At 43.3% G+C, this 19,600-nt stretch overlaps 2 protein-coding genes across 4 annotated transcripts in view; both read right to left on the bottom strand.

Annotated features, from left to right (window-relative positions):
- The window catches only part of LOC112263842 (tyrosine-protein kinase CSK), a 36,581-nt gene extending 21,724 nt beyond the window's left edge, over window positions 1-14,857 (bottom strand). Inside the window, exon 1 of one of the 2 annotated variants that reach the window (XM_024440476.2) lies at window positions 14,657-14,857. The gene's annotated coding sequence lies outside the window, so the exon portion shown is untranslated. Of the gene's footprint in view, window positions 1-14,262; window positions 14,406-14,656 lie in introns of those variants that run through there. The other variant, XM_024440477.2, reaches the window with a different exon arrangement.
- A 751-nt stretch (window positions 14,858-15,608) lies between these two features.
- LOC112263840 (enhancer of mRNA-decapping protein 3) overlaps window positions 15,609-19,600 on the bottom strand; it is a 32,521-nt gene continuing 28,529 nt past the window's right edge. For both annotated transcript variants that reach the window (XM_024440474.2, XM_024440475.2), the window contains exon 7: window positions 15,609-18,727. In XM_024440474.2, coding sequence (XP_024296242.1) covers window positions 18,393-18,727 — 335 coding nt within the window. In that variant the 3' untranslated portion in view covers window positions 15,609-18,392. The remainder of the gene's footprint in view (window positions 18,728-19,600) is intronic.

Consider the following 19,600-nt stretch of genomic DNA (forward strand, 5'->3'; position numbering starts at 1 on the left):
AAATTGAATATAATCAGATTCTCTCAGCTAAAATTGAGTTAGAGACGTGTCCTTGTTTTGTATGTTGTGTTTTGTATTATTTGTTTTGCACCCAGAACTCTGGGTCTTGTTGTTCCTGTACGCTCCTTTATGTTTAGATAAGAATTGTATACCTGTCTTGTATACCTATACACCATTCTTCTGTGTGTTTAATAAAAAATATTTGAAACACACAAAAAAAACCCTTCCAACTTCAACTATATAATACAGCAAAAGCATGTTTATGACTGCACTGGGCATTTAGTACCTCCAATATAACACAATACATTCTAAGGCTGGGAATTGCCATGGAACTCACAATATTATCTCAATACTTAGGTGCTGATGTGATATGTATTACGATTCTATATGTATTGCAATTCAATAGTGCGATTTGATGTTCCAAACATATTGCTCACTGCTGCAGAGAAACAAGAGACTGCATGAGAAGATTTTGATCGGTCATGGAAATACAAGTGCTGAAAACATGTTGATTCCCCATTTTAAAATATTATGGAGAACAAGCCATAGGATTCAACATACCGGAGTTTTGGCGGAGGTATAGCCGACTAGCTCTACCTTGCTAAATAAATAATGCAAAAAAATATTTTATTTGCATTATTTATTTAGCCTAGGCTACACACACGGCATCAAAGTATCAAAATATCATCCAAAATAATATTGTGATAAGCAGCTGTATATCAACCTGCCCCCCCCCCCATCACTAATAAATTCCCAATCCTCTATTCCATTTGTAGAAAAACATGGTGTGGAGTGAGTGTCAGAAAGTCTCACAGGAATGACAGGTAGGCAGCAGTATGCACTTGAGTTCAGTACATCATGCAGAAGAAATGGAGGGGGTTGATCGGAGTGAATGTGTAGCCTATTTTGACAGCACGTCATAAAAGGTGAAGGCAGCAAGAAACCCCTTCCCTTCAGTAGCTGCAGACGAGAGAGAGAGAGAGAGAGCGAGCGAGCGCGACCGTCTATTGTGTTAGCAGCCAGAGCAGCCGCAGAGCCAGAGCAGCCGCAGAGCCAGAGCAGCCGCAGAGCCAGAGCAGCCGCAGAGCAGCTCTCTTAGCTGTTGTCTCAATCTCAGCACATGCAGGCAATTTGCTAATCTCATTCTATTTATAGCCTCTGCATATTCAGGCAAAGTGAGACTGCATTCCTTTTCATAATTTCATACATTAGTGTGTGTGTGTGTGTGTGTGTGTGTGTGTGTGTGTGTGTGTGTGTGTGTACATGAGGGGATTCTCTCCACCCACAGACTGTCAGAGATGCTACAAAGGAAATTCTGGGGAAGGTGGGCAGACAGCTGGAGGGGGTGGGGGCTGGAACCCCTAGTTGTCAAGCAGCATGGAGGCCAAGGGGAGGAATGCACGCTAAGGAGAGGAGTGGGTGACGAAGGAGATCCTTGAACAGAGACAAATCGAGACAGAAGGAGCTTGAGCCATGAAAGGGGATTTGAGAGGCTGAGACAGTGTGAAAGCGAGTGAGATAGAAATGACTGCGCTCGGTCCTGACAGCAGGGTACCGGCACTAGCAGCCAAATAGACTGCTGCAGTGTCTTAAACACGCAGAGAAGCAGTCTGTCTGCCCCAGTCAATGTGCCTCATCGCACTGCACAGCTCCCCACTCCGTCAACAGGAAAAGCCAGAGTAATAGGTGACAAAGAGCCTCATCACACACAGCAATGAGAGGGTTTAGCAGAGCAGGGTCCTGGTACAACAACACAAATCACTCATCTCCAACTGACAGACTGTGTTGTGTTCCTGGTTCGAGCCCAGGGAGGAGCGAGGAGAGGGACGGAAGCTGTTACACTGGCAATACTAAAGTGCCTATAAGAACATCCAAGGTTAATGAAATACAAAATGGTATAGAGGGAAATAGTCCTATAATTCCTATAATAACTACAACCTAAAACTTCTTACCTGGGAATATTGAAGACTCATGTTAAAAGGAACCACCAGCTTTCATATGTTCTCATGTTCTGAGCAAGGAACTGAAACGTTAGCACATATTGCACTTTTACTTTCTTCTCCAACACTTTGTTTTTGCATTATTTAAATCAAATTGAACATGCTTCATTATTTATTTGAGGCTAAATTGAATTTATTGATTTATTATATTAAGTTAAAATAAGTGTTCATTCAGTATTGTTGTAATTGTCATTATTACACACAAAAAAATAATAACAATAAACAAACAAATAAAAATCGGTATCGGCTTTTATGGTCCTCCAATAATCGGTATCGGCGTTGAAAAATCATAATCGGTCGAACTCCAGTAGAGACTGCATACATTTTCACACTTTTCTGTACTGGTCCCGTGAGAGTTGTTTCACTCGGACACTAAACATGAACAATGGAGCCACACCCCGCGGCCATCGGACCCTACTGTACACCAGCCAGCACTGCGAATAATGAATCCCTAAACAGACTTCCATTAGCTCCCTCGACAGAGACTCACATGCACGCTCACACTGAGTGGCATTGAATTATCTTCCTCATATATCTTCTTTAAAAAGACAGACTAGGCTGCTGATGAGATAAAAGGAAATTGTGGTAGGCTACAATACATCTAATATAAATCTTTGTGAGACAAAGGATGTCAATAAAGATATTCAACAAATTAAAATCAGAATGAACAAACATGCTTCATTGTAATGAAGACAACGCATTCTTGATAGGGAAACGAAAGTGGTCATATATGGTGCAGACATTAGGGTTTAGTGAGTGCAAGACTGCAAGTCCTTGAGCTCCAGGTCAGGACAGTGTGCTGAAGTGTGTTATATCTCCTCTAGTCTCTACATATGGCCTAGATTCACCCAGCCCACATCAAGTCAGATCACACGCAACATACTGTCACACAGCCAGAAAGATGCACACAAAGATATACCAGAACAGGCACGCGAGCATCGTATGCGTTGGTATTCAGTTATTTTCTTAATACCGACTTTGTATGAGCAGAGCTGTGAAGAGCTCATCTCAGAAGCAAACCATTCATCATTACTGATATAAAAGAATCCTTCTCTCAATAACATAATACCACACGGGGCTGCATGCAGGCTCCTCACACAGATGTGCCAAGACACTAAGCAATCAACATTAACACATTTAACAATATTAGGGGGAAAAAGCAAGCAGATGTCTCAATGCTCAAGGGGGTGAATACAGGTAGGGTTGGAGAAAACTTAAAACATGCCCAAAGGTGGTCAAATGAAAGCCATCTTATCCTACACCCACTGACTGTATTGAAGTGACTTGAGTGGCAGGCAGAATTGATCACATTAGGAGAAGAGGGATAGGCTACATGAGATTCCCCAGGCTGAGAAATGGATTGTGTGCTTCACTGAGAGGCCTGTTTTTGTCTGACCTGCGTAAAAAGAGGCCATCGGAGAAGGTGTGTGTGAAAATCTGAGATCATAAGCCTAGTGAGAGATGCTTAGAGAGGATTTCTGCAAAGTAACCTGCAAATGTTTGCAGAGGCAGAAGTTGCAGGTCGCCCAGTGGAACAGAGAGCATAGAGACAAGGCCAACAGGTTGTTTATGACTGTACAATAGTCTCACATACTGTGGGTGAAGATAACCTCATGCACAAACACTGGTCCAGACTTAACATAAATACAGGCCATTGGCATTTCCATGTCTACAATGGAACCATAGCTAGACTGTTAGCTATGTGCTTTGCAATGAATGACAGCTCAAGACAAAGCATTGCACTGCAGTTAAATGAAATAAAAATCACATACACATGGTTGGCAGATTTGTTAATTTAACCTTTGCAAGTGAGTGCAAGTGAGTTAAGAACAAATTCTTAGATGTTACTGTGAATGTAGCGAAATGCTTATGCTTCTAGATCCGACAGTGCAGCAGTAACTAACATGTAATATCAACAATTCCACAATAAAACCTAATACACACAATCTAGTAAAGGAATGGGATAAGAATATATAAATATATGGATGAGGTAGTGAGTGCGGCTATGATGCAATTGATAGTGTAGGATGCAGTATACACGAGATATTTAAACATTCTTAAAAGTGGTGTTATTAAAGTGACTAGTGTTCCATTTATTTAAAAAGTGGCCAATGATATCAAGTCTGAAAGTAGGCAGCCGCCTCTCTGTACTAGAGATGGCTGTTGAACAATCTGATGGCCTTGAGATAGAGCTTCTCTCTGTCCCAGCTTTGATACACCTGTACTGACTTCGCCTTCTGGATGATAGCAGGGTGAACAGGCAGTGGCTGGGGTGGTTATTGTCCTTGATGATCTTTCTTGCCTTCCTGTGACGTTGGGCGTTGTAGCTATCCTGGAGGGCAGGTAGTTTGCCCCCGGTGATGCATTGTGCAGACCTCACCACCCTCTGGAGAGCCCTGCGTTTGTGGGTGATGCAGTTGCCGTACCAGGCGGTGATACAGCCCGACAGGATGCTCTCGATTGTGCACCTGTAAAAGTTAGTGAGGGTTTTCGATGACAAGCCAAATTTGTTAAACCTCAGGAGGCTGAAGAGGCGCTGTTGTGCCTTCTTCACCACACGGGTCTGTGTGGGTGGACCATTTCAGTTTGTCAGTAATGTGTACACCGAGTGAACTTAAAACTTTCCACCTTTTCCACTACTGTCCCGCCGATGTGTATAGGGGGATGCTCCCTTTGCAGTTTCCTGAAGTCATGATCATCTCTTTTGTTTTGCTGACACCACACTGCGAGCCCTCACCTCCTCCCTGTAGGTTGTCTTGTCGTTGTTGGTAATTAAGACTACCACTGCAGTGTCATCTGCAACCTTGGTGATTGAGTTGGAGGCGTGCATGGCCATGCAGTCGTGGGTAAACAGGGAGTACAGGAGGGGGCTGAGAACGCACGCTTTTGTAGGGCCCCAGTGTTGAGGATCAGCGGAGCTGTTGTTTCTTACCTTCACCACCTTGGGACGGCCCATTAGGAAGTCCAGGATCCAGTTGCACAGGGCGGGGTCAAGACCCAGGATCTCAAGCTCAATGACGAGTTTGGAGGGTACTATGGTGTTGAATGCTGAGCTGTAGTCAATGAACAGCATTCTTACATAGGTATTCCTCATCCAGATGGGATAGGGCAGTGTGATGGCGATTGCATTGTGTGCGGACCTATTGGGGAAGTAAGCAAATTGAAGTGGGTCTAGGATAAAAATCCATCATAAAAATAAAAAAATCCATACGTCTACAGATGAGACAGTCACAATGTAGGCCATAGGATGGTAGCTAGCTAAGTCCACAGACGCAATGAACAAAACACTACCAACTTCCTCCAAGCTAGCTTACCACTGCAGCTAACCTCAGCAAAAAAAGTAACGTCCTCTCACTGTCAACTGCATTTATTTTCAGCAAACTTAACACCATATCAGCCAGTTCTTGCTGTGAGATGATGTTACCCCCCTCTTCCACCAAGGTACCTGCTAGTTCCCGGATGTCCCAGACGTGCTCAATGGGATTGAGATCCGGGCTCGTCGCTGGCCATGACAGAACACTGACATTCCTGTCTTGCAGGAAATCAGGGTCATGCTGGAGGGTCATGTCGGGATAAGCCTTCAGGAAGGGTACCACATGAGAGAGGAGGATGTCTTCCCTGTAACACACAGCATTGAGATTGCCTGCAATGACAAGCTCAGTCCGATGATGCTGTGACACACCGCCCCAGACCATAACAGATGCGACACCTCCAAATTGATCCAGTGCCAGAGTACAACCCTCGGTGTAACACTCATTCCTTCAACGATAAATGCAAATCCGACCATCACCCCTGGTGAGACAAAACCGCGACTCGTCAGTGAAGAGCACTTTTTGCCAGTCCTGTCTGGTCCAGCGATGGTGGGTTTGTGCCCATAGGCAACGCTGTTGTCGGTGATGTCTGGTGAGGACCTGCCTTACAACAGGCCTACAAGCCCTCAATCCAGCCTCTCAGCCTAATGCGGACAGTCTGAGCACTGATGGAGGGATTGTGCGTTCCTGGTGTAACTCGAGCAGTTGTTGATGCCATCCTGTACCTGTCCCCCAGGTGTGATGTTCGGATGTACCGATCCTGTGCAGGCGTTGTTACACGTGGTCTGCCACTGCGAGGACAATCAGCTGTCCGCCCTGTCTGCCTGTCTTAGGCGTCTCACAGTACAGACATTGCAATTTATTGCCCTGGCCACATCTGCAGTCACCATGCCTCCTTGCAGCATGCCTAAGGCACATTCACGCAGATGAGCAGGGACCCTGGGCATCTCTTTTGGTGCTTTTCAGAGTCAGTAGAAAGGCATTTTTAGTGTCCTAAGTTTTCATAACCGTGACCTTATTTGCCTACCGTCTGTAAGCTGTTAGTGTCTTAACGACCATTCCATGGATGCATGTTCATTAATTGTTTATGGTTCATTGAACAAGCATGGGAAACAGTGTTTAAACCCTTTACAATGAAGATTTGTTATTTGGATTTTTACGAATTATCCTTAAAAGACAGGGTCGCTTCTTTTTGTGTTGAGTTTAGTATTGACGTAATTAAATCACAATGTATTAGCTCGTTTCCATTAAACAGCTGCCCGTGTTAGCTAGTTAAGGACACTACACTGATGTGCTAGCTAGCAAATATGCTAACATTAGCTAGCAAAACATTTGGCTATGGGCTGGCACTGCAGTATGGGATTATGGAGAGTGAATGAAATTGTTTCATCATCATCTTGCTAGGTAGTTATCTAGCTGTGGCCACGTGGCTAGTATCAACAAGGGATTTTTACCAAAAAAAAGGAACATTCGCGCAGAGCTTGGAATCTAGACCATAAGCACAGATATTCATTGCCAAACAATGCTACTGCAACCTTCTGGTTTGGAATATTTTAAGGCTGAGTGGCTGATGAATTCCAAGGTCTTTGCTGTGTGAACGCTGTCATGACGTTGGCCTGGGGGGGGTAGGTTTATGACAATCATAAATACCTCTTCCCCCCTTTTTCCTCGCTCTTCCCTACTGAGGTTACATTTGCAAAACCCTTGGTTAACAGAGATTCTGGGAACATCAGAAGGTGGGGGGGGAAATGTACTATATTCTGGTAATCAGACCAATTGAACATATGCGGTGGTACTTAATGAATATGATGTCAGTTCGGTCGTCATCTGAGACATTCTTATCAATGATAAGAAGACAAACTCTAGTGGAAAGTCTACACATCATAGTTATCGGATTCACATGGAATTGTTGTTCAATTTAAACGTTTGAATATGAAATTATTCGTGATGGGATGAAATGTGATTTTAGCTTCTAAAATGTGAGATTTGGGTTTTCATAAGATAGGGCTCTGCTCAATCAGTGGCCCGCCCCTGTGAAGGGACATGGGCTATAAAACTTTTCAAACACTCCCTCCTGTCCCTTCCTATATAAGCCCTTGACAACAATATAACCTCCTGTTCCGAGGACGACGGTCCTATGTCAGAATGGTTCAGATAATAACTACAGAACGAAGCCAACATCAGTGTTAGCTTTGGTTGCGAATGGTTTAAACTTTGAACTCTTATTCACGACAGAAGTGATACCTCCTAGCCGTTGAGTTAGCAACAGCCGCTGAAAACGAGGGTTAGGAAGGAAGAGAAAGTATCCTGTCTATCACCCAACAACGTTACTACAACGTAACCAATTGACAACCAGACATTCTTCAAAGGACACAGAACTCGGTTTGGCAACACGGCCTCCCATCTACCACCAACCTACCGAAGCGCAGCTCAGAGTAAATATTGCATTTTCCTTTTCCAAATGGGGAGTAATTTAGAATGCATAAGATACTCAATTTACAATAGCACAGCTTCTTCCCTTTGTTCCTCAGTCTTCCTGCTCTTTCACTCAAACCCAGCCCCTTTTCTTTTGTGTAACAAGCTGTCATATCTGTTCCACCCGCTAGGGACGTTTTCCTTTGACGTAATTTGTAATCAAGTTATGATTTAATTATGTGTATGTGTAATTCTGTGTGATTAGTTAGGCATTTAGTAAATAAATAAACCCAATTTTGTATTGCTAATTCAAATTGTTAGCCAGGGTTCATGCAGATAACCAAGAATTTACAACTTTCAGATGAGACCGAATTATGACGATTAATATTGACTGCTATTGATGTAAAATATTACTAGGTCTTTAAGAGTTTATTCGGAAGATAACAGCTCTATAAATATTATTTTGTGGTGCCTGACTCTTGTTAATTACATTTACATGATTAGCCCAATCAGGTAATATTAATTACGGATAAATTATTTTATAGAATAGCATGTCATATCACTTAATACGGCAAAGTCAAAGACACGACAACACAAAAAAAGGGATTGACCGCCGACACTGTTGAGAGATGCTAAATACTGTCGGCAGGCAAACGTTTGACAATCCTACAGGTGTGTGAGCTTTAACATTTACCCAAACTCTAGCTAAGTCCCTGCCTCACCCCAATGAGGTTAATGCTGTAAAACAAACCAATCAACATCTACCAGGGTCAGAACACACAGAATGACTGTCTGGCACATTATAACATTTCCCAGAGGCTCAGGTGAGTTGTTTGAGGAGAAACAGGCGACGACAGGGGTTTATTTTCCCCAAAGCTGACCCTGATATAGTAACGCAAAGGCCTGGAGAGATGCAACAGCTAGGCAGCCTGTCAGCAGAATGCGGTGTGTGTGTGTAAATAGCAGAGCAGCACTGTTCAGACTGGACATCAGCTCTCCACCCCAGCTAAGTGGCCTGTCCAATACCAGACATAAACCACTACAAGAGCAGTGTCTGACAGTCGACTCATTTCCTGAAGCTATTTTTCTTAGACACAGGAAACCAAATTAGCATACTCAAAATTGAAGACGTTCCAGGAATTGCGTTTGAAGTAGTAACAATTACTGCAAATGGTAACTATAGTGTTAATGACACTGCTAGTTGACACACAGTACCCCAGTCAAGGACTGAAGAGAGCTTTGAGAGAATTAAACTAGTGCTGCTTTTCTTAATAATGGCACCATAGCAGAGTCATCTGAAAGATAGACTGCAGACAAGCACATCACTAAGCATGCTCAGACTACCAGAGCAATGGTCCTCCTTTTGTATTAATCAATAGCTGATGCAAGTTCTCCTTGTTTTCCTAGAAAATGTTCTCTCGTTTGAGCTCTTGTCTTGGTTCATCCTGATTGGCCAGCTAGCCCTTGGATGAGGGCTGCCTTTGGCCTGATTGGACTGCTGTTGAGTCAAACGTGCTACATCAAGTTCAGAGGTGACTTGTAAGCTGATAAAATCCTTATTGAAATCATATCAGGACAAATATGCCTATCTGCTTTCAGGAAGTAAACCTAGCCTGTAACCTGCATTATTATCAAAGAGCTCAAAGATGGTGTGAAGTAGACCTTTATAAGTGTCTACTGATCCATTGTTGAGAATGCCACTGTTTTTGATGCTGGTTTTTATTTGAAGTTAGCTTATTCAAGTTGGCCTGAAATCCATAAAACAGCAGATTAAAGTAGGAGGTGGCTTCCCCACTGAGACAGATGTATCATCTAGGACTTATCCCGTGTTCCAAACAAACAGGCCAGTCTGTCAACAACAACAGTATAGTTAGGCTATATGAGTCTACCCCCCACGGCCCCATCAGTTACATAACCACCAACATCATATTCTCTCCCTTTCATTGAGGGCTCCTAAAATCCAAAGTTACACATCTACCATAGAGCTGCTCCTAGGGAAGTGCAGGGAAAGCAGGGGAAACCCCAGGCTAAAATACAGGACAGGCAAGCAGCATACATCTCTTCCCTGCAGTGACTTCACAACACTTCCTGCTAGCTTGGTGACCACAGGGCCAGAACAACCTCAGCCCTGTGTGGACAAGACAATGAGGGTCACTTATTAATACCACATACCCAACAAAAATAGAAAGTCTAAAACAGGCAAAGCCCCCCCAGAGCAATTTGACAAAACACTCAATATGGCTGAGGTACAGGCTATGCCTAGCTACTGATAACATTTCTATGATATGCCCGCTCCCAGATCAAATGCCACGATCAGAGTCCATGATGCCAAAAAAGGGTCAGCCATCATCCTCATCAGTTTAATAGCCAGTCAGGTTAGTCAGCCCAATATGTAACAGTGTCTTAATGTGAGCCCTTCTGCATGGCTCCGTCTGGAGGAGGAAGTGACCTTACGTTCCCATCAGCTCAACATTTATCTTTTGCTCATTAATTCAAATCAGCTCCCACAAACAAAACCCTTACTGATGCCTTCCAAAGCCCAACATTTGAATAATTAACTGTGGCCACCTGACAGTTCACACAATAGGAGGTCGCAATGGTTCTCTAAAACAGGTTTGTGTCTTAAAACAGGTTGGAAACATAGGAGAGAAAGGCATCAAGGGATAGATGGCATTCAGTGACTGAACTTCAATCACCTCTCCTATAAATCTGTCAACTATATTGAGCTGTGGAATGTCTCTCAGTGCTGTCTTTAAATCATCACTTCCTGTTGAGAGAGATTACTGAGATAAAAAAAAAAGGTTTGGGTTGCAGCAGGTCTCATATGTCAGGCAGCGCTGCTGTCGGCTTGTCAAGTTAACTACCCTCACCTCTGGGGGCATTCTCACCATGTCACCCTTTCTCGGTGACATACACACACTGCGGTTGACCTGGGAAGGCAACAGTTACTGAAAGTAGTGGTGTGAATGTGATTCTTAGTCAGTAAACTTGTGAGGGTCTTAAAACGATAACCACATTCTACCAAAATCTGTGTAGGACCTTTTATAGAAGTAAAGCAGATGTGTGCTTTTACACACCAACGCAAACACTCAATTACACCTTAGGCAGTTATTCTAATCTGGGTTTTGGGTCAGATTGGTGTAAAATGTTTCTCAGCAGGGAGTGAGTGTCTCACTGGGTCTCAGTGTGTGTGTGTGTCAGGCCAGCAGCTGTGCTCTCCTTAGAAGTGTGAAGGTCCCTGTGGCTGTCCAGCAGGCCCAGTAGCAGGAGATCCATGCCCCTCTCAAGGAGCAGCCTGCCTTGCCAGCCACTGCCCAGATGGAGATGCTAGCCCACTGTGTTTGTGCCTCAGACCACCACCACAATGCCCCCATTCTGCTGGGCGGTAGGCAGGGCCGGAGGGGTCTCGCCCTCCCTGTGGACCCCAACACTGCTCCTTCCTTCCACAGCTGCTGAACAGAGAGAATGAGACATAGGAGCACCAGAGGGAGAAAAGAGAGCAGGGCTAATATGGCTCTCTGCCACCTCTTCACCCATGTTACATAGAGACCACAGTGCCAAGGTTGTTTTAATGACAGAATAATATGAAGCTGAATGGCTACAAGGCCAGGCTCTTTGAAAGCTGCACACTGATTGCAGTGTGTGAAAATAATTATAGTGCATTGTAGTACACTTATGGTGGTGCTACTAAAATGTGTTATGTTAGTATGACATGGTTCTGATTGGATAACTTCAATTGATCCTAGCATGATCCACCACATGCAGAAGCCAGGGGTCAGAGTGCATGTCAACAAACACCATCTAGGCCTAGGCTGCTTCTCTCGCCATCTTACTGCTAGATATTCAAGAAACAGAATGTAGCTCAAATGCATGCCCCAGATGTGCCTTGTTGAACGAAACAGCAGGGGGTGTGGGGCAATTTATTTTCCTTCCCGGCCCCTAACAACCCGCACAGGCACTGCTCAGACACAAGTAACAACTAACCAACTCATTAATCTCAAAACGACATTTCTCCTCTAAAAGCAACTTTGCCAAGCCAACTTAAACTGACTGAGGATGATGGAGGTAAAAGGGAATAAAAACAGGAACATCTAGGTACGCTAGTCTAGTGCCCACCAGATCATCTTAATGCCACTTTCAATTGAGGACTACACAAATCTACAAAACAAAACATGCATTTGAGGAGAAAGAAAATAATAGAATGTGGCAATTGTTTAAAAGTCAGGGTCCTTGGCCTGTTGGCCAGGCTTAAGATGTCTAATGAGAGGCCTCACGTGTGGCGCAGTGGTTAAGGGCGCTGTACTGCAGCGCCAGCTGTGCCACCAGAGACTCTGTCGTGACCGGGAAGTCCGTGCGGCGACGCACAATTGGCCTAGCGTCGTCCGGGTTAGGGAGGGTTTTTAGCCGGTAGGGATATCCTTGTCTCACCGCGCACCAGCGACTCCTGTGGCAGGCCGGGCGCGGTGCACGCTAACCAAGGTTGCCAGGTGCACAGTGTTTCCTCCGACACATTGGTGCGGCTGGCTTCCGGGCTGGATGACATCTGTGTTAAGAAGCAGTGCGGCTTGGTTGGGTTGTGTATCGGAGGACGCATGACTGTCAACCTTCGTCTCTCCCGAGCCCGTACGGGAGTTGTAGTGATGAGACAAGATAGTAGCTACTAACAATTGGATACAACGAAATTGGGGAGAAAAAGGGGTAAAAAGAAAAAGATGTCTAATGAGAGAGTGTACGGAAGACAGAGCAGCAGCCATTACCTCCCTTCCTGCTGTGTGTAAGCTGAGCTCTGAGATACTAAATACTTCATAGAGACAAGGGAGAGCAGAAATTAGCTTCAGCTGACACCTCTAGTCTTCTTCAGCAGTGGCTAATGCAATCTACCGTCAGTCAATCAATACTGCAGAGTGAGCTATTGACAAAGAGCAGAGGAAGGTGGTTAGTGTGGTCGATGTATTCCGTACCTGCATGGTCTGCCTCAGTAGGTGGGGTCTGTCCCTATCTCACTATCAAACCAAAGTGCATGAACACTGGAGCAAAGTGAATGACAGACCGGTTGATTGTTTAGGAACAAAACCTGAGGCAAGCTCAACTATGGAGCCAAACCGACAGGGTTGGCTTAGATTGTAGACAATGTGTATATTTTGTGTCCAATGTTTATAAAATAATTACACAATGAGCAGTTGTCTCAAATGCATTGCTACAGTTGTTGGTTAACTAGCTAGAGAATTTCAGCCATATTAGCACCAACATAAAATCAGTTAACACCTCAAAACAAAGACATGGGATCAATAAGATGAAATGAGCCACTTACAATTCCCATATGTTCATTTCTTGTCATTCTTGCAAGCAATCTGGCCATCCATAATCACAACACGCTGACTTCTGCCTCATGGAAGCGTGCACGTCATTTTCATGACGTTATCTATTCTACAACTCTGGGTAGCACAATGAAAGTTTGCAAGCAAACTTTTTAAACAGTGCCTTTCTACAACTGCCTTCATCAGGGTATCAGTAGATGGCCTGCTTGCCTTTACAGATAGAGATGAGGACAGCTTTGTCTTCACTCACTGCATACCAATTCTACAGCCTATCCTTATGCCCTAAGTGCACACTTGTTCACTTACCTTGAGGAGCAGAGAGCACAAGAGCACACTTTGGGATAATTGGGATGCAAACACTCACTCAGCCTCCATGCACCAGGTGGACACCCCAACAAGGCAGCAGAAGGCCCAGCTCCGACAACATACAGATTCCCAAACATGTTGCAGTCTGGTTTCCAAATACCTTGGAGGATAATAAATGCCAGGATCATCTCCTCCCACCATCTTGATAACCGATTTTTCTCTAATGGAAAACCCAAAGCTACAGTAGCTGATCATTTCATCACTTAATAACCAGATAGGGAAGATGGGGCATTTGTCAGGCAGAGAAGTGATTTTGTTAATTACTCCTCTGTGATGCCCAAAATGTTCATGTGACCACCCATGACCCCTAAAAAGTAACCCAAATACTTCACACTGCATTCATTAGACTTTTGACGCCTTTTTCTTTAAAAATGTAACTGAAAGCACATCATGCCAAGTACAACGAGATTCTGGTGCTCTGTCACAATATTATACTTTTTCAATTGCATGTAAGCCTATCTAATGACACAAGAAGATAATCAAAACATCTGGAACTAACCAAATCCTATAGCTTCCGATTATCGCTACGGCTCATAATGACTTAGACAAGGTTGTAGCGAAGTGTGGCACAACAATGAGTTGAGGCTACATGGTTTCGGACAGACATGTCACAGCACGCGATACATTGCAACATTTAGGGACAACAATGATACAAAACATGTGTAGATAGAGGATTGATTACCACAACATCCTAAATGACAACAATTAACACATCTCAAATTGACAGATGTTAGTACGGAACACAGAACCATAGTCACCCACAACAGTGTAACTAGATTGAGCTGTGCACGAACCCAGGCGATTAGTATAATTCAGGCATCCAGTAACACTGCCTTGCGGACAGTAACATACCCACTTCCTGTCTTGCTTGTCGTTATTGCTGAGTTATCAGCGGCCACAACAACACAGAAAACTCAGACAGACTCCCCGTCAAATAACCCGTTGGTTCCATCAATTGGCTGACCCTTCTCGTCCCGCCACCAGTCAGTCAATGCGACTGATCGAAGGAACGCGGAGGTCGCTAATGTAGCTAGCTAATAGCACCGGTTAAATGGGTGGAGCCATTAAAAACACTTGGAATTATATTAAGCTAATAGATGTAGTTATAACGGCTGTAAGAAACTAATTACAAAAATACAAAACCGCCTAATTTGACATTTTCTTTCAAATTATTGGGAAGCTTTCCGGGCTGAGATGGTATTGCAGCACAGCGCTAGAGACACTGCTTGAGTGTACAACAACTCACCGTAAGCTATCGCTTTATGTTGACCAGATGTCTTTACAACTTAAAGCGGCAGGCCATGAAGATGCTGTATGTTATTGCGAGCATCCAGTTTGTCTGAAGTAAAAAGAAGAATATCCCAATTGGACGCTCGCTCTATGCGGAGTTCGCACAGGCCTCGTAAATGAAATGGATGGCCTCCCCCTCCTTCCAACCAGCAGCAGTACGCATGCGCTAATTTATTGTCAGCAACACACAAGGGAATTTCAGCTGACTGAAGACGTGTGCGCTGTGAGTACAACCTTGTGGTCAAACCAGTGATGTGGAAGCAAAAATAATATCTCCAACAGAATGCTGCCAAGTTGCAGTTTGCAGGAAAAATATATCGAGAGAGAATACCTAATGCTATGGTCCTCCACTACTGATATGTCATTAACTCTCTTTTTTTTTACAATTTGAATTAAATGCTTCATCCTCTCCAAGGCAGTATCAATTCTAATGACTTTTGCCACCTATTGCATTCATGCATTCATCTCAAAGCTGCCAGCACGAAGCATCATTAAAAATGGCTGGGTTTCCCAGAGGCAAACATTTGACATCGCTCAATCACCCAGCACAGCACATAGGCTACCTTGTAGCTTCCTTAGGTTGTGGCTACATAGAACCATCTGGTGGACAACCTGTGAAAATACAACCTCAGTACTCCCATCATACAAATGATATGTGAACACAAACGTGCAGAGTAACCACATGTCCATTTAATAAACAAAAACACTGTACATTTGCTGTAGATTCATAAAAAGTGTGGTTTGGAGAACCGTAACAATTACTCTACACACTCCCACACATTATCTTGTAACAAACGTTTTTCCACCCAAAACAACATTGTAGATGTGGTCTGTGGGTTAGCTATAACACAAATTAAATAAATCAAATGTGCTCTCAAGATTCAATTCCTACAAAAGTAGTGCAAAAATGGATGAAGTGGTCTTTTTATTTTATTTTTTACAACAAACAGGTTAACAGCAATTGAAATGGAATTGAAAAAATTTAATATTTTCTATGCAGTGTCACATTTAATGTTTATCAGTCAAGAATTCTCAAGCTTGATCTCAGTATACAGAACAGTGTCAACTTGGACCAGACCTGCATACACAGTTACAAATACTTGTGGTGTCACATGCTTCATCTGCCTTGCTGAAATTCCTTTATGATAAAGGATAACGTTTATTATTCCAGTTTACACACCAATTCCTTAAAAAATAAACTTAAGTAAACAAAATTTAAAAAAAATATTAAATCTGTAATGACTTGATCAAACAAAAATGGTTTAGTTCCGACATCATGAGATTAGCCACTATCCCATTGCTAGCTACCAAGAGGACACTTCCCAAAAACAATTACTGTGAGTCCTTAAGAATATGACTAACTGGCCGTGTGAAAACATGGCCTGTTTTCTGGCAAATCTTTTGTAACAATATGACCATAAATCACTTGAAAATATATCTGTCTGGGCTGGAGTGTCACAATACAAGACCATCATTTCCCTGGGAAATATTTCTGAAAGTAGCACTTTTAGGTGACACAAAATCTGCTGTAAGACTTCTCACCTCAGCATCCATAACTCTCTGGCATCGCATGCAGGAACAGGCCATCTGATGGCATTCCTCTCAAAGCTGACAACAGCAGCAGCCTCAAGGAGCCCAACAACTAGGCTAAAATAAGTGATTTGGATGCTTTATAAATATACATTTTTTGTTCTATTCTCACATCATAACATGTTATGTCAATACTGCGGTGCCAACTACAGATACTGCAAGTGAGATGGCATACATTTACAAAAATAGGCTACATACACTTGTATTAAGTGAGAAAGCTCATTGCGCGACATTGTTGAGCAACACAGCATTATTGAGCAACATTACCAGAGATAAACAAAAACAAATGAAAACTCAAAGAGTCCTACCAGCTAGAACACAATTGGCAACAGATGCCATTGATTCACTATATATGCACTATTAACAATAGTCTGATTTAGTCGTTTGGAAATGTAGAGCAGATACACAGGCAAAACATAGTCATATGAATGTTTGCATATGAATGTTTGCAAAGTTGTAACCCGATCAATTCAGATCAATCCTCATCGACTACCCATGAAAGTAAACATGTGCAAACACACCAATAATTGTATTTAGAATAAAAAAGTGTATAATACAGTTTAAGAAAGCAGTCAGCCTCAATGCCCATGGAGAAACATAGCCAAACCTAAATCTAACCCATTCACAAAAGCTCCCTAAAACACTTGGTGTGCACTCCATACTAAGATGCACCGAGTGTTTGTAAAAATTGCTAATCGTTTGCAAACATAATTCAGACATCCTAGCCAGTACGTGACCAAACAGGTCTGCAATCACAGATCTGTTTACACAACCACCGAACATCTCACACAAATCCAAGTCTGGCTCAAGCGAATTTAAAGATCCGCTGTGGCCCCTCTGTTTAGGTACACATCTAACGCTTGTGTTCAGAATTGAAATGGCATATTGCCAACACAAATTAAATAAACCCAAACCCAAGCCTATCTGAATGTGAATTAAAAATTGTACAATGGCTACTACTAGGAAAAGTAACTTAAATGTTTTGTTTCTTGACAAATGCTATAATACTCAGTGTAAAATAAATGGTACTGCTTGGCAAATGACATGTTTACAAAACCTGAAGCAAGAAGACAGTTACGGCAGCAGAGGTAGAGCATGTGTACCTTTCTACTGTGTATAGCTACTTAACAAATACATATGCATACCCATGTAAACTATTATAAGACTGTATGTGGCCTTATCTGACAGGTGTCAAACAAAGATGAGATTTCATATGAGAAGTGTAAAAGATGGAGAAACTATTTGTTTGTACGATAACACAAATACACTGAAACAAAAGTGTTGAGCACCACTTTACATCTTGCATTGCAGTGTTGTTAAAAATATAGCCCAGATGCAGCTTAGAAAATATATGCACTCAAACAAATCCAAAACATTTTCCATATATTCAAAAACAGACCAATTCTTAAAACATTTTCTTAGATAGAGAAAAGAGGACAAACAAATTAGTGTGTTTCGAGTTGATACTAGTGCTAGCTAAATTACAAATTTCAATTCAATATCGCTACAATCAATGTTGACCAAAAAGTGCCATTTAAGAAAAACACACCAATTGAATTTAGTGAGAATATGGCATTTCAACCAAAACCTCCAATTCAGATCATAGTGCTTTTCCCAGAGAGGCGAGAGAGATTGAGCTCTGCTGTGGGGCACTGGGTCAGCCAGGTCCTGTGGTCTCCAGTCCACACAATCTACAGTAGGAAACAGGAAGTATGTCTCAGACCCAGGGCCGGTCACATGGTCAGGGTCAGGGGTTATAGATAGAGACCGACTCCTAGTGGTTAGTCAGCTCTCTGTAAACATAACATACTCAGACTGGCTATTAGAGGAGGGCAATACACACACATAGCCCTTATCAGGAAGCCCTCCTCTTGGAGCTTTACCATTCTCCCGTGGTCCACGATATACTCCCAGGGGTCCACCGGGAGCAAAGGAAAAACATATACCAACCAGCAATACAATTAAGTGCACATTCTGAAATTCCCCCATAACCTTTATTCAGTAACTGTACACATCACCCTCTAAGAAGGCCTTCTGAATTTCACTAGAATGACAACAAAATCCTGTTCACAACCAGGGCTGATAGGTTGTAGCAGGTCCTGCTATGCAGAGTGTAAAGGAATAACGAATTTGCAGCCGAAGGGCGAATGGTAGTTGATGCCCACTTCCTGGAACACCTGCTTGGGCACCCCGATGTCACACAGGTAGACCCTAGCCTCCCCACCATCTATAGGCAGGGGCAGGCCCAAAGACAGGGTCCACTTGGCCTCCACGGCCTGCTTCTGGCCACTCACTGGAGGGTCAATGCTGAGTACTGGAGCCCTGTTTTGGTTGGCCCAGTCCGCAGCCGCCAGGTACCAGGCCTGATCCCTTAGGAAGCCGTTCTCATGGCAGTCCAGACAGTTGATGACCAGGTCCACCGGGCTGACCGGCAGGTCTGGGAGGAGAGAGAGGGACAGAGATCAGGGTTTGAACTGAAAGCTTCTCCAGCAGAGGGCAACATTGTTTCAGTGTACCGCTGTTAAAAGCAGACAAGCAACACAGATTTTAGAGTATCTAGCTAATTTTGCCTTGTGTCTAACTATAATGAACGGAAATATAAATGCAACATGTAAAGTGTTGGTCCCATGTTTCATGAGTTGAAATAAAAGATCCCAGAAATGTTCATTACGCAAAATAAAAGCGTATTTCTCACATTTTGGGTACACATTTGTTTACATCCCTGTTAGTGAGCATTTCTCCTTTGCCAAGAAAATCCATCCACCTGACAGGTGTGGCATATCAAGAAGCTTATTAAACAGCATGATCATTACTCAGCTAGACCTTGTGCTGGGGACAAAAGGCCACTCTAAAATGTGCAGTGTTGTCACACAACACAATGCCACAGTTGTCAAGTTGAGGGAACGTGCAATTGGCATGCTGACTGCAGGAATGTCCACCAGAGCTGTTAACAGAGAATGTAATGTTAATCTCTCTACCATAAACTGCCTCAAATGTTTTTTTGAGAATTTGGTGTGTGGACGAGTGGTTTGCTGACGTCAACGTCGTGAACAGAGTGCCTCATGGTGGCGGTGGGGTTATGATATGGGCAGGTATAAGCTGCGGACAACAAACACAGCATTTTATCGATGGCAATTGGAATGTCCAGAGTTACCGTGACGAGTCCCATTGTCGTGCTATTCATCCGCCTCCATCACCATGTTTCAGCATGTTCCATGTCCCAAGGATCTGTACACACTTCCTGGAATCTGAAAATGTCCCAGTTCTTTCATGGCCTGCACAGTCAGACAGGTCACCCATGTTTGGGATG

Source organism: Oncorhynchus tshawytscha, unplaced genomic scaffold (assembly GCF_018296145.1).
Source record: "Oncorhynchus tshawytscha isolate Ot180627B unplaced genomic scaffold, Otsh_v2.0 Un_contig_37_pilon_pilon, whole genome shotgun sequence".
Classification (NCBI taxonomy): Eukaryota; Metazoa; Chordata; class Actinopteri; order Salmoniformes; family Salmonidae; genus Oncorhynchus; species Oncorhynchus tshawytscha.